At 36.2% G+C, this 16,629-nt stretch overlaps 1 protein-coding gene across 1 annotated transcript in view; it reads right to left on the reverse strand.

Moving 5' to 3' along the window:
- Positions 1 to 4,771: 4,771 nt before the first annotated feature.
- GTF2B (general transcription factor IIB) overlaps positions 4,772 to 16,629 on the reverse strand; it is a 31,477-nt gene continuing 19,619 nt past the window's right edge. Inside the window, exons 3-7 of the mRNA XM_010860351.1 lie at positions 11,868 to 12,001; positions 9,541 to 9,687; positions 9,070 to 9,199; positions 7,657 to 7,938; positions 4,772 to 5,190 (exon numbers count right to left, since the gene is read on the reverse strand). Coding sequence (XP_010858653.1) covers positions 5,057 to 5,190; positions 7,657 to 7,938; positions 9,070 to 9,199; positions 9,541 to 9,687; positions 11,868 to 12,001 — 827 coding nt within the window. The 3' untranslated portion in view covers positions 4,772 to 5,056. The remainder of the gene's footprint in view (positions 5,191 to 7,656; positions 7,939 to 9,069; positions 9,200 to 9,540; positions 9,688 to 11,867; positions 12,002 to 16,629) is intronic.

Here is a 16,629-nt window from a genome sequence, read left to right on the forward strand (position 1 = left end):
ATGTTGAGCACCTTTTCATGTACCTGTTGGGCATCTGTATATCGTCTTTGGAAAAATGTCTATTCAGATCCTTTGCCTATTTTTTTAATTGAATTGTTTGGGAGAGAGGTTGCTTTTGTTTTGGTATTGAGTTGTATATTATTTTGGATATTAACTCCTTATCAGAGAGATGACTTACAAATATTTTCTCCCATTCTGTAGGCTGCATTTTCATTTTGTTGTTTCCTTTGCTGCACAGAAGTGATTTCACCTCACTAGTGATGTGAACATTTCACCCTAATGATGTTCTTACTGTAAAATGAAGGAGTTATAGTAGGTCATTCATTTTTAACCTTCCTTTCAAAATCTCCAGCACGTAACAAAGTCAGAGCAGAAGCAGGCTGGGGGCCCAGGTCATCACACAGTGGAAGCCTGTCTTCCATCGAAGCCCTAGCCTACATAGTTTGATGTCCATGCTACTGGAAAACCCTTAATGAAATGCCTTTTAGAGTTGTCATTCAACATCCACCATCTCCAATATGATGGCAGACTCAAAAGTCAGAGAGCTAAATTGTGGTGTAAGAGCCCAAATCCAAGCCCCTATTTTGTACTGAAGAATATACCTCTGCTCACATTGACAAATTAGGAGTGAGAGGAGCTGTTCAAATACCAGATGTTTGTTGGGCCACAGCAACGCAGCAGGATGTTGAAAGTTCTGAGTCCTTTTCTGATATTTCATTGTTAAAGAAACTGATTTCTGCATGTTAATCTTGTATCCCACTTCAACATCCTAAGATAAACCATAATGGTAAAGAGTATTTTAAAAATGTATATATGTGTATAACTGAATCACTGTGACTAAACAGCCACAGTGATTTACACATTGTAAATCTTCAGTTTAAAAAAAAAGAGGAATGATGAACTAAAAAAAAACCCAAACCAAATAATGGCGGTACCAACCATAGGTTGTTGCAGGTCAGAAAGACTATGAGGTTATGGTACTCTGCAGAAAAAAAGTTTTATTGTCAGTTTTTCCCTTCTCCTCTTTCCCCAAGTATGAGCTTGAGCCTCCCAGAATGGCAGCTAAATGTCCCCCCAGCCAGAGAAATGCCAGTAAGAATTATGAATGAAGTTTGTGCTTTTGAGAGACGCTGGTGCCCTGATGGCCTGGAGATCAGCTGAATGGCAGTTTCACAGTGACACCTTAAGATCTTGAGATCCTGATGAAAGAAGTATGTATGTGTAATATCTGAGATGGGGAGAGCAAGGTGTTTAGGGGGCCAGGGAATCTCTCAGTAGCTCTGCAATTGGCAGATGAGATTAAAACTCCAGCAACAGGAAAAGTCAGGGCCACTGACAATTGGAAATATTGGCATGGGGCACAGAGGCCTCTTGGCTGGATTAGGACCAGATGGGTAACAGGCTGACCCCTCCCAGCTGTTCATCTTGATAATTAAAGTAAATCTTGCACCTGTGATACAAAATTAGCTCAGAAACCAAAGATAACCCTGGGTAAAGTACATTTGTTGCTCTGAACACAAAGGCTTACTATCAAGAGGCATTTAGTTTAAGCAGCATTTCAATTAGTCAGATAAAAGAACAGTTTCTAGCTATTAACTCTTTGTCATCTGAGCTGATTTAAAAATAATGCAAACCTCACTCTGAGGAACTTTCCCCAGAGCCAGATACAAATACTACATTGAATAATTCTGTTCATTTAGAAACCGGTCTATTTGAAAGCTACGACTAAAATCAGTCCTGAAGCAGCATCCTATGAAATAAACTTCAACTTTATGGTTTAGTAAAAAGAACACTGGATTGAGAGACCACCAGACCTGAGTTAGTCCTCTCTCTGCTAAGCAAACTTGGACACAGCTTTTGGTTTCTCTGTGCTTCTCTCAACTACAAAATAGGGAGATTAAACTGGAGTAAACTCAGATTCCATGAAATTCATAATCAAGTCCTTGAATGAGATTATTAGCAGAGAATGCCAATTATTGTGGCTTTCAGTTAAACCTTTGTTTCAAATACCCAAATGGAAGGGGCCACAGTAAACAAGTTTTCTACTGTTCAAAAGACGCTGGCGTGCACTTTACCGTCATTGTTCATAGAAATGGCTTGCACAGCTCACTAATATCCCTAAGTTGCTGAAATGTAGGCCCTCGAACAGAAGGTGGCTTCAACTTCTACAGCTCTCAATGAAGTGGCGAGCTTTTGCCACCTTGAGGTTAAGACTCTAAGTGCTGTTCTCTAAAAATGCAAATACACCTCCTGCCTACAGCTTACTCTTTAAACAGTTTCATTGATCCATTTTTTAAAATATATTTTTAAAAAAGACCAAGTTATTGATATAGCTGAGTAGCAGGAGCTAGTTCCCTTTTCTTTTTGCTTACCTACATTTTTCTAGTTATCTTATGGCATCTGGTCCCATCACTTCATGGCAAATAGATGGGAAAATAGTGGATGACTTTATTTTCGGGGGCTTCAAAATCACTGCAAATGGTGACTGCAGCCATGAAATTAAAAGACACTTACTCCTTGGAAGAAAGTTATGACCAACCTAGACAGCATATTAAAAAGCAGAGACATTACTTTGCCAACAAAGGTCCATCTGGTCAAAGCTATGGCATTTCCAGTGGTCATGTATGGATGTGACAGTTGGACTATAAAGAAAGCTGAGCCGAAGAATTGATGCTTTTGAACTGTGGTGTTGGAGAACACTCTTGAGAGTCTCTTGGACTGCAGGGAGATCCAACCAGTCCATCCTAAAGGAGATCAGTCCTGGGTGTTCACTGAAGGACTGATGATGAAGCTGAAACTCCAGTACTTTGGCCACCTGATGCAAAGAGGTGACTCATTTGAAAACACCCTGATGCTGGGAAAGATTGAAGGCAGGAGGGGAAGGGGATGATAGAGAATGAGATGGTTGGATGGCATCACCAATGATGGACATGAGTTTGGGTAAACTCCGGGAGTTGGTGATGGACAGGGAGGCCTGGCATGCTGCAGTCCATGGGGTTGCAGAGTCGGACATGACTGAGCGACTGGACCGAATACATTTTTTAGCCAAGAAAATGAAAAGACTAAACAAATATTACTATACCCAAACTGCAGCTTTATTTTAAAAAGAAAATATAACAAACAGAAAGAAATTAAATACCAAAATGCTGGTGACTATTTCCAGGTGGCTCATGGGTGTTTTCATTATGCATTTTCTAAATTTCTGTAATGCACATGCACTAACCTTTGATAATTGCAAAAATAACTTTTAAAAAGATCTATTTATCTGGTTGCAGCTTGTAGAACGTCATTACTGAACAGTGGTTTTGTGGTCAATCACTAGAAATTGTGGAGCATTAGAGGAGGGAGGCTACTGCTCTCAATCTACACTTGGAAAGATGGAGATGTGTGGTGCCCAGGAAGGGAGATGTGATGCCCAGGAAGGGAGAGTAACCTAGGATTCTGTTTCTTCCTAGGCCCCACTCTGGGTGAGATAGGCTCTACGTGCCTGGAGTCTACATTTCATCACTATCCTTGCAATCCTTTATTTGGGTTATAGTGTTCTTCTGTCGATTTGTCTAGTATTCTCCCACAGCTGTGAGTAGTGCTATGTCAATGTCCTACATTTTGTGCAAGGGAGAAATATCATTTGTCTTCATCGTCTGATACCTTTCCCTTCCATGGTCAACAGAAATGACAGGGGAGGTCTGATCTTCTAATAGGGAAAATTCCTTCCTGGACCAGGGCTGGAATTTGCCCACCAAGGCCACAACAGGAGACTGTCTTTTAAATCTAGTTAGTACTGAAAAGTGAAGTGTTAGTCACTCAGTCGTGTCTGACTTTTTGTGACCCCCATGGACTGGAGCCCACCAGGTTCCTCTGTCCATGGAATTCTCCAGGCAAGAACAGTGGAGTGGATAGCCACTGCCTTCTCCAGGGGATCTTCCCTACCCAGGGACTGAACCCTGGTCTGCTGCACTGCAGGTGGATTCTTTACTGAGCCACCAGGGAAGCCCAAACTAGTGTTAACCTCTTTACAAATGTGTAAGAACCATGAGACCTATTTTGAAGCAGTACAGTTTATAGAGATGTTTAGCATGGATTCAAGGCCCCAGTACAAACTACCTAATTAGCAAAAGGGCAAAATGTTGTTGGTCTTCGCTTACACTGCCTAGCAGTCAGTTCAGTTTAGTCGCTCAGTCGTGACAAGAAACCTTAAATTAGTGTTTGTCAAAGAGTGATATGCAAAACATCTTCACATCACAACCACCGAGGGGGGGTGCTTGATAAAAAAATTCCTGGACATCCTTAGGCCCAATAGTTTCCATTTTAAATACTGTTTTAGACTATGAGTATCCAAAATGTAAAAATAACAAAGAAGTATAGATATGCAGATTCTATAAACTAAAATGTAAACATCTGAAAACTGACATCTGGCTCTACTACTAATTATTTCGCTCAACTAGCTCACTGAGAAAAAACACATACTTACACATTCTTACATTTCTAAAGCCAGTGCCTTTCAAGGCCCCGTTTAATCACTTCTTGCTTATTAATACACAAGTATTAAAAAATCACACACATACCCTCTTTCAAACTGCAAACTAAATATGTTCAACAGTGGTTCCTCAAAAGCCTATTATTTCCACAACTTTATTAAAATAAGAAAATTAAATATATATGAAAACAGTAATGGAAAACAAGGACCTCTATCAGCTTTATTAGCTGCAATATGCATTGTATGTGATTATATATATAAATTAAAAAATTACATATGTAACATAACAAAAACTTTAGTTTTGAAAAACATTTTATTCAAGAATTTCAAATATTTTCCAAAATACAGTTTCCTAGATTGCTACAAAAGAAAGCAAATTTAATATGAAATTTAAATCATTAAATATGTTTCACTAGTATATACATACAGAATGCCAAGCAATTTATATTTAGCCCTGGAATGCGTACCATGTCTTTTGTTTTTCCTTATTAAAGGCTCAATCCAGCACTTGGTATATATAGGCTATGTACAACAGGCAAAGTTCAGTGTTCACAGGAATTTCACATTAGCTTCCTCAACTTATAGCTGTGGTAATTTGTCCACAGGGGTGTCAAACTTGAAGTCTGTAGGAAACAGATCTGGGGCCCGAGGATAGATTAGTCTGTACGACTGCCTGATTGTAACATCAGCAACACCAGCAATATCTCCAATCTCTAAAAGACAAAAATCAAAGTATTAAGTATAACTTCCATCCTACCTCCCTTCCACCTGCATTCTAATTTTGGGACCTGGTAGTATAAAATGTCTAAGTGAAAAAACAAAAATACTTTTTAACAGTTAAAAAGTAGAAAGTAGGGCTACAGTAACAACAATAATGGTCTCAATATCTATTATCTCAAAGGGTTGTTGTATTAACATTAAAAAGTTTACTATATGTAAAACATCTGAACAGTTCAGGGCATAGCAGAATGTGTGGTAACTATTATATTGCTTCCTATATTTAGAACTGACTTCTTCACAATAAATTTTTTTGAGGATCACAGAAGTAATCCACGAATACATTCTTATAAAGAAATTCACTTTATTATTTCTGTGTTTTAAAGTTCCCCTACATCTCCCCTAGCAAACCTCTGTTAAGAGGTTCTTATAAGGTTAAAACCAAATGGGATCACACTATAAATATTCTTCTCCAAACTTTTTTCTATTTAACACATCTGAGATCAAATAGCTATATATTACAGCATGATGTAGATGGTTTTCACTATTATACACATACTGGAGCATATATATTGAGCTCATTTGAGTTATTTCTATAGTCTATTAAGGAATCCAAGAATGTGCATTTACCATTCAAACTCAAGTGTCACTTTTTTCTTTTTTTAAATGAAGTCCCAAAGGACTGCCACATGACAATTATTTGGTTAGTTATACTTAAAATAGATTTTTAAAACACATCCTTTAATACAACCTCATTTTATCTTTTCAGAGTTTTATCTTTTCCAGTTCAAACTAGTGAGATTTTATGGCTTCAAAGTGTGGATGTGGCCATCAATAAATAATATTAAATTTCCTTACCTTATGTTACATTATATTTTTCTGGACATAAATACCAATTTATATAAACTATTTGTATATCAACTAGCTGCTGGGCAGGGAAAGAAAGGACCTTATATTTCAAGAAAACCCTTCGTGTGAAACACAAAGTGTCAAGAAGATTAGAATAAACTTTACAACTATTAATAGGAATGAAGGTAAGGACAATCGGTCCAGCCACAACTTCTCAATTTTCCAAGACGACTCAAAATTTTCTTGAAAAATGCAAGTGGAGCCCAAAGGGAATGGATAATGGCACATTTAAATAACTAATGGCTGGCTTCTTCTGCCTAATCATTCTTCTATCTAATTTATTACTTTTATTAACATAGGAACATACAGCGTAAGCTGAGGTAAAAGGCTATTCTGAATAGGGTATTAAGTTATTGCAGCAAGTAATTTCACTACCTCACTTTTAAATTTAGGACTGCTCCTTTTTCTTTACAAAACTTTTTGAGGATCACAGAAGTAATTAATTACTGAATGCCGTGTGTTGTGCTGGAGGAGAAAATGGCAACCCACTCCACTATTCTCCCCTGAAAAATCCCATGGACAGAGGAGCCTGCTGGGCTATAGTCCAAAGGGTCGCAAAGAGTCAGACACAACTGAGTGACTGAGCAGAGCACAGCACACAGCTTCTCCTTCTTTATAAATCTTTTTGAGGATCATAGAAGTATTAACAAATACATGCTTATAAAGAAATTCACTTAATATCTGTCTGAAAGTTCTACAACAGTAAATTAAAAAATAGCTGAAGGCTGAACAGTATTTTCATGAAGAAACTGAACAGCATACAAAAGAAGAAAGGGAATAGATTTCACAGAAAGGTAAAACCTGATGGTCAGCACACATTTATAGTGTGCGTATCTGTAGGGTTCAGGCCAGCTCCAGAGAAACAAAGAATGGCTGCCTCCTATCAAGATTCAAAAGGTAAGTTTTGAGGTGGGAAAAAAACAAGACTATTCCAAATAGCCAGAAATATTTAGGGGATACAAATAAAAACAACTTCTAAAAATGAAAAAAAATATATGAACTAAAATTACTTAATTCAAAATGAAGAAAAAAGTACACGGGGTTATGCCTGCAAAATATTTTTATTTATGAGCCACTTAAAAGCAAAATATTGTATTTTCTTAAGTTTTGATGCTAAGGAACTACCTCTTAAACACAGGCTCTGGATATTTACTGTCCCACCTCAGAGAACTGCAGGTTCAATTCCAGACCCCTAAAATAAAGCCAATATTGCAATAAAGCCAAACACATGAATTTTTTGGTTTACTAGTACATCATAAAAAATTATGTTTACACTGTAGTTTATTAAGTGTGCAAAATAATTTTGTCTAAAAAAAGAATGCACATACCTTAATTAAAAAATACTTTATTACTAAAAACCAAAAATGTTAACCATCATCTGACGAACAGAATTGCCATAAATCTTCCATTTGTTAAAAAAAAAAAATGCAGTGTCTGTGAGGTACAACAAAATGAGGTATGCCTGTACCTGCCTCATAACTTAAAATGGAAATACAATCACATACTACAGCCTTCACAATTTAATCAATACTCTTCCTGATGAAGAATCCTACCTTTTTGGGTCCTTTTCTCAGCTGATGCCTGTGAGGCCATGTAAATAGCAGCTGCTGCCACAGATATCGGGCTCCTTCCAGGAACCAAATCCAGCTCCACAGCTTTACGGGCTATATGAGTCGCTGCCATCTGTACTTGCTTAGGAAGACAAAGGTTGGAACAAAACCTGGACATGAAGTCCCCAGTTGTAATCAAATCCACACTGGTTTCTAAAGCTTTCAGAATAAGTTTAAAACATCGACCAATTTCTTTCTTAGAAATTCGTGATACAGCACATATTTCTAAAAGACAAAAGAAGTTTAAATAAATCAATCCACCTAGGCCATGTAGTTCACCTTAAAAATCTATCATTTTTTATTATAAAAGTAATATACTGCAAAATTCTATCCTGCCTTAAAGATCAATCTAATTCTGAGTGACACTTCTCACAAAACTAATTTAAAATTTCTCAATTAATTTACATGTTTACAAAAGCTTTTTAAAAAAAAAAAGCTAAATGTAGGTCTTAATATTTCAAAATATTAACTTCTCTGAAGTTTCAATTCATGCAAGTTTCTTCAATCAATCAAAAATGTCTTTGATACGTATTAATCTGTTGTAAGGGGTGTATCAAGAAAATGAAAGAAAATATTCAAACTAAAGAAAGCCTCTCAAGTTACACAATGTCATACATACATGTAATCCCTGCAATTACAGATACATCAAAATGTGATTAAGTATTTGACCCTGTTCTAAAATATCAACTAACATTAAGAATAAATTTAACAGAAGTCTTAGTTTTAGTTGCAAGAACCACTGCCTCTTCAGTCTGACACAAGAAAACATATAAAATATTCTTGGATGAATAAAGGGTAATTATAGTCTTAAGCTAAAATGTACAAGTATCACAGCAACACTGAATAAGCTGTCATGTTTTCATGCATAAACTGAAAACTACATGAAAAATATTAGTTCTATCAAAGCCTTCAACCTAACTGAAAATGAAAACTGTCTAACTCAAGAGAAAAAATTTCATTGATTCTAAGACTTGACTCTCTCACCTGTAGAGACCTGTGCTTGCTGGGAGTGGAAACTTTGCTGTACATCCAGTGTACAGACCTGCAACAAAGGATTCTGAGGCCAGGCCTCAAAGCTCACAAAATACAGTCAGAAGACCTTACTAGCAAAGAACATGGGGCTTACATGAACTAACATGACTTTACATGGGAAAACAGCCTGAAAAGAACATGATCAATATGATCATAGAATTTTTGTCAAGGAACAAAATAAGGTGCTGTTTAGAAAGATACTTAAGTGGATTACTGTATGTAACCAGGAAGCTTAATTTACTAAGCATCCAAGCTGCTTGACTTTGGCCTGTCACTTTAATATGAAATAGATTAACATTTATATCTAAACAATTAAAAACTTACCTTTAAATGTTCTAGGAACCCCTTCCTGTCTGCAGGCAATATAAAGACAAGCAGAAGCTATGGCATCATTGGCTCTCCCCTTTAGGCTCTTCTGTTCATACACTTGCTTGAATAGGTTATTTGTTCGATCCTTCAAAGCAGAGAAAAGTGAAAGTCGCTCACTCGTGTCTGATTCTTTGCGACCCCATGGACTATATATAGTCCATGGAATTCTCGAGGCCGGAATACTGGAGTGGGTAGCCTTTCCCTTCTCCAGCAGATCTTCCCAACCTAGGGATCGAACCCAGGTCTCCTGCCTTGCAGGTGGATTCTTTACCAGCTGAGCCATGAGGGGAAGTCCTCAAAGCAGAGAAACTAAGTTTAATTAATTCTAGGCCATTTAATTAACCATAATAGCAAAATTTCATGTGTTCACTAAAATTATGCTAAGTCAAAGCCAGCACAGTTTACAGAATATAGACAAGAACTTACAACTATATTTCGAGGGAGGTTGATTCTGTCTGCCATGGTAGTGATTTCTTTAAATGCATTCATCATTGCCCGATCAGAACTGCTCATGGTTCTCCTATTCTGGTACTTAGAATTACCAAATTCATCAAAACTTGCAGCTCCTGTACCCTATAAAACAAAGTTTTATAACTTATGCAAAAAAAAATCTGAAAACCTGAATGAACAATTATTCTAAGAAAACAACTTGCACAATCTGACTCCATATTACCCAAGAAATCTACCCTGAGCAACCTCTATTCCTCAAAAGAAAAAATACCAGGTTAAGGTGGTTTTAAAGAGTTTTTCTAGCAAATACTTTAAATGAAAAATATTATTATAGAATTAATAACATAAACCATGAAACTTCACAGACCTAGGAGAAAAATCACAATTATCTCCAAAAGGTGCTTAAAAAGGTAAGCAAACAAATCTCCCAAGTCCAGCCCCAGCACACTGATTAATGGAGAAACAGCAGCATTACCACTAAAAGTCAGAAGACAAAAATGCCTCCTGTCACTACCATTTTCTAACACTGTACTAGAAAAACTAGCTAATATAACATAACTATAAAATGTAATTATATAGCAATTATATTAGTATAATTATATTAAAATTCAGCAGGAAAGAGATGAGAAGTACAACTCTGAGACCAAACTGATAAACTATCTTCAGATAATATCTTTGTATATACCTAGAATTATTCAAGAAAATCACTCAAACTGTAATGAATTCATCAGAGTGGCAAGGTCAAAATTAACAAACGAAAGTCAATAGCCTACATACATGTAATCAATCAGAACATGCAAGAAAAACCTGCAATTACAACAGCAACAAAAAAAGCAAAATATCTAGATTAACTTAGAAAGAAAACTTTAAAACACCCACTGAAGGATAGATATGACCTAAGGAAATACATACTATATTTCTGGATAAGATTTTTCATTAAGAAGTCAGTTTTCCCTGAGCCAATTTGAAAATAAATCTAACCAGTGAAAATAATTACCAAGTTTTTGTTTTTTTTTTAATAAACAAAGTTATCCTAACATTAAATGGAAAAGACCAGTGAAGAAAATGCTGAAAAGGTTATAAAACAAGATTAATGCTCCCAAATACTAGAATAGCATAGTGTGTCCTTAGACAACTAGACCAGGTTAAGATAAAGGATAGGAAGTCCAGAAATATTCCCAGATACATACAGAAATTTAACATATGACAAATGTAGCATCTTAAAAAATTTCTTTGCCACAAACACATAAATAATTGTCAAAGGAATCAGAAGAACCCAGTAGCAGTGGTTACCTGTTTCTGATAGGGAAAAGGGACTGCGGTAGAAACAGAGTTTAGGGGTCAAGAGTGAGGAAAACTACTGTTCTTTTTACATGTTTCTGAATCATGTATTTCCTACTGGAAAAAAGTAAACATTAAAAAAAGTAACAGTATTAATTAGTTGCAATCTTGAAGTTTATAAACGTTCTTAGTAATTTTTCCAGCCACATGCAGAAACTACCTACTTTAAAATACTCTTGAATATTGTCAACTTTTTAACTTAGCCACACCATGTTTTTCAAACTTAGTATGTAAATTATAGGGCATGAAAATATGACCTGCTTTTGCCTAATTTCTTAAAAATGGACTATGCAGTAGTATAAATTAAGTCCTAAAATAGCATATGCTTCCTGGATGAGTTCTTTGAAATAATGCCACTATTACTTCCAATTTAGATAGCAGAGCAAAAGCCAGCCAGGCTGCCAGGAAGATTATGCTACTGCTTCTATATAACAGCAGCAGGTACCATTTACTGAACACATTATATACACTACATGTGTATAGATACTTTATACATATTTCCATGTAACCCTCAAAATGTCTCTAAGGTTGCAGTATTCTCACTTTACTGATGAGAAAAGTAAAGCTTAGGAGAGTCATAAATTCACCACTATTAGCAAATAGTCTATTATACAGCGATCCAATTTATCTTTGGTCTTGAGGGAAAAGAGAAAAGATTACTAATATTCAAGGAGCATTTTAATATGAACTCAAAGAGCCTACAACACTCAAATTTTGGGGGCAAAACTGCTTCATTAAAACAAGGGCCTGAGATATAGAGTCTGTAACTTCAATGTATTAGTTTCCCATTTAAGACAGAAGAAATAAATAAGGCAACCATCATTACCAGTAGTCTTACTGCTGATCTTACTCTCAGACAGAGATTCCTCACTGGGAACAGTGACTGATAATTTTGCAAAGTTTCCAACTCCAGGTCTTTGGTCAGTCTGCACCTGGCATTTCCTGCCCAATGGATTTATTACCTTGCCAATCATAGTAGACAAATCTCCATCACTCAGAAGAGGATTCTGAGAATCTCCAACTCGAGATGGATCTTTTGTTGCTTTATCATTGCTGAAAGTTCTCCACTCAGATCCTACATCGATAACTCGGTCACCTGAGAATATAAATGGAAATCTGAATTGTCTCATCAAGATAGGATTTATTTAACACAGCCTAATGCCCAACTTAGCTCTTTTATTCCCAGAAAATCTCAACACGAACATCAGGCTTCAGCTTAAGTATCTTGTCTCAGATATTTATCTTAAAGTATTCCTATTGTGACAGTTCTATAATAACCCTCTTTAAACATTACGCTATGATTAGTTGTATTTTAACTCCTGGAATAAAGAAGTAGACAAAATAAAGACAAAAATAAAGTTAAGCAATGTGGTAAAAAGATAAAGTAACAATGAAGAATCAAGATTTGAAAAAAAAAAAAAAAGAATCAAGATTTGAACAAAACGTGCAACAGGCACAGAAATAAAAACCAAAAAACACTGTTCATGATGTTATTAATACACAGTTTTAAGAAATTACAAAGTTTTTATGGGCAATGCTCTGCAAAGAACTAAGCCTAAGAGGATACTTCAGTAACTATCTGAAAATACTGAAAATATTTGGGGGTCAAATAATTCATACAGAATAAACTTAAGCCTAGAATCAGTAAGCAGAAAGGTAGGTAAACTTTTCTTTTTACACAAAAAAGCAGTGGCTAAAAACGCCATGCCAAGAAACCAGACGGGTAGATTTGGTGTAGATTACTGCTTTGAGGGGAATGCTCAATGGCTGGTAAATACCTCTACCAGAGACAAGCGTTAACAAGAATACCTGCATATGCTAGTCACTGTGCCCTTTGTAAATGTTATTTTTCAATCCTTAAAGCTTTATAAAAATAGATATCACTTTTATTTTATTAGAAATAAAATTAATTTGCCTAACATCACACAACTAAAACTGAAATGCAAATGGGATTCCAGAATCTGTTCTATACTGCATTTATAAAACATTAGCTTTTCCACCAATGTGATAAAATTAAAAGCAGGAACCAGACCATTTTCATCTGTGGCTATATATAGCAAACAGAAAGGAATGGAAGAAATAAGTTATCTCAGTAGTTAAAAAAAAGTTGGTATTGACAGTCAATTAATATAATGGTTAAAATTATGGACTCTTATCAGTTGCTGCTTAGCCTTGGACAAACTTCCTCATTTCTGTAGTAGTGCAATGATTCAGCTTTAAATTTCCCCAATTACCTTATTTTAAATTAAGTAATACAGTTTCAATCCATATGAAGTGCTTAAAAACCAGTTCAAAGTAAGTTGCTTGTATTAGCTATTTAATGCTATAAAAATAAGATGACATTCTGACAGTTTGATATTAATTCTGAATAAGAAGAGCACCAGTTATAAAACATTAACCTGCATTAGAGTGCTCTGCTGCAGTATCTGGTATGTAGGACAGCAATGGCATCCCACTGCAGTACTCCTGCCTGGCAAGTCCCATGGATGGAGGAACCTGGTAGGCTGCAATCCATGGGGTTGCTGAGGGTCGGACACAACTGAGCGACTTCACTTTCACTTTTCACTTTGATGCATTGGAGAAGGAAATGGCAACCCACTCCAGTGTTCTTGCCTGGAGAATCCCAGGGACGGGGGAGCCTGGTGGACTGCCGTCTATGGGGTCACACAGAGTGGGACACGACTGAAGTGACTTAGCAGTAGCAGCAGTAGGACAGCAAAGGAGGTGGGGAGAAAACAGAAGGAAGGAACTCAACGCAGACTGCTGCACTTTCTATATACGGTAAACTAAAATGCTTGTTAACAGAGTAGAGTGATCTGCCCTTAGGGTTTTATTTTAGAAAACAAGTAAATACATAACAGAATCATTCCTGATGATTTTGAGAAGATGTTTTCTTCTTTGAATACTCAAATCACTTGGGAATAACCAGATCTCACTTGGACTATCACGTGTCCATGTCACAAGGCAAGTGGGATAGAGTTAGGAACACCACTTGCCACACCTTAGGAAGTGAAAATGGCCAAGGAAAGCAGAAGCAAGGAGATCAGGTAAGGCAACTTCTGTGGATCAGAGATTCAGCAGGTGGCCCAAAATAAGGAGAAAAAGTTACATGAATAGGATGGTCAAGATGCATTTCTCTGCTTCCTCCTCATAAGAGCAAACATCACTAAACATGAGAAGCAATTCTAATTAATTAAATTGAGTTTTAAAACTTAAATGACATTAATGTAAAATGTGTAATTGTGCAGAGTTTTACTACAATACTAAGCAAGGCCCTGTCTTAGAGAGACTACTCTAAAGAGACTGATTTTTGTTCCTTTTTACAGAAGAGTAGCTGCTTACAAGAAATAGTTATATAAGCAAAATAAAATTACCTGTATTCCCAACACCCAAAGATAGCCACTGTCAATACTGTGGTATATATTTTCTTTTCCATTCATCTGTATACATATGTTTTTTTGTGAGATTAAAATTATAGTGTCTAGTCCATTACAAGCTCTTTTCACTAAATTTCTAATCAAAACACCAAAACAAAACTTTTAGACAAAGTTTAGCCCTTTCAATAGTATCCACTCATCAAAGTGTTGCCATGTCTCCATTCTTCCTGTTTTCAAAGGGAGAAAAGTGAATCTAACTTTCCTAGTCAGTAAAATAAAAACACACAACAAATAACTACTGCAGCCTTCAAATCCAGAGTTACTTAAAAATTTAAGTGAAAAAAATCAAATGCCATCATTAACTTTTAACACTTTAATTTACACAATGGATGTAAGAAGAGAATACCTTCCTTATCTTACTAGCGTCTTTTCAGTCTCTCTGGAACACTAAAGATAAAGTACTAGTTTGCTAGTAGCATGCTTCATTTCACAGCGTTTTCCTTTTGACCCAAAATTAACTTACCATGAGTTTCTTTTGTACTTGCTTTTACTGCCTCAAAAAAGACAAATTGGATTAGGAGGGGGAAAAAAAAAAAGTTGGCCTAGGATAGTATAAATAGAAAGCCCAGAACTGGGTAGTGATGTAATTTTTCCACATACGTGGGAATGGTCTACATGACTCATTCAACAATCTGTAGTTTGTGCTCAGAGTCATTCCCTCTTTTTATACTTTACTGCTCAAAACATAGTATTTATAGAAAATAAAATTTCCAAAATAACTCAAATAGCACATCATGAAACTACAACTAGACCATCAGATTATGTGCATGAGTAATAAGAAATACAGCAGATCATTCAGAAAAAAAGTCAGAACACATAAAAGATTTTCTTGAAGAACATCTAAATGCGGTAGCATTTTTAAAAGTTGCTCTGGAAAGAAACTGCATTACAGAATCTTTTCAAGGAATAAGTGTACAAGGCAGCCATACTGTTTAGGTATAGTCAACCTTTGACATGCAGAAGCCCAACAATTAGCACATACGTGCATAACATACAACCTTACATAGCCCTCTGTTCTACCAACAGAGAAACATGCCAACTTTTAACAGTTCCTTTTTAAACCACACCCTGATTTTTATAAAATCAACATCAGATAAAAAGTCTGTATCACAGCACTACTACACTATATATAATACCACTATTCCTCCCTCCATCTATATTGTGTGATCTCTTCACACTCTGATCAAGTTTCCCATCCAAAAAGGTAAAGAGATTCAATAGTATACACACATGCACAGTTCTCAATCCATGTTATCAGAAAGGTGTCTAAAGAGTATCAACGAAGATATTTTACTATATTCTAAAGGAATGAGTTTCATCTCTCTTTTTTCAGGAAGAAATTGAGAGTAACTGCCAAAATCATTCACACTAGTTTAAAACTGTTCAACTACTTTGGCACACACCTACCTTATGATTTGTGCACCACAACTACTGAGCCTCTGCTCCAGAACCCAGGAGCTGCAACGATTGAGCCCACATGCCGCAGCAACAGAAGCCCAAGCACCCTGGAGCTCGTGCTCCAATGAGAAGCATGCTCACTGCAACTAGAGCGCAGCCCTTGCTCTCCACAACCAGAGAAGGCCCAGGCAACAATGAAGACCCAGCACAGCCAAAAATAAATAAATTGTTTAAAAATCTCATTTTCTAACTAGAAATTGCTATTGTATTTCACATGCCTATATTCAGCTACTTTTAATAGACTTAATTTTTAAAAAATGATCTAAACAATCCATAGAGTCCCATCAATGGCAAGGAATTGTTCCCTTTCCAATGCTTAACTCCCATTTATAATTTGTATCTAAAGCACTTGTCAGAACCTTCAAAACAATGCCTTTAACACAAAAATGTCCCCAATACTTTGACATTATGCATGAAAGTGACAGGTGAACTGAAAGTCTTCCGTTAAAGCATCAAGCATCATTGTACTCTACCTCAGAGCATCTTAAATGAGGAAAAAGTGTTGTGCTTATTAAATGTCTATCATCTCAGTAGACTACAGTATTTATTACATATTATCTTCTTACATAGCACATTGTAGGCCATTATTCTTCTAGTACTTTCGCGAAACTAAGTTATTTGGAGATAATAAACACATTCAGCAGTTAGGTGGCTTAAAACAAAGATTTCTTTCTTATTCATATTACCTGTGTATAGCAGGGGACAGAACTGCTTTCTATGCAGTCCTTACTCAGGATGATGGAATTGCTACTTCTTGAGGCAAGCCAGTCATCATGGCCGGGGAATGAATTATGCACTGACTTAATCGTTTCCAATAGTAACATTTCTA

Source organism: Bison bison, unplaced genomic scaffold (assembly GCF_000754665.1).
Source record: "Bison bison bison isolate TAMUID 2011002044 unplaced genomic scaffold, Bison_UMD1.0 scf7180017864466, whole genome shotgun sequence".
Taxonomy (NCBI): domain Eukaryota; kingdom Metazoa; phylum Chordata; class Mammalia; order Artiodactyla; family Bovidae; genus Bison; species Bison bison.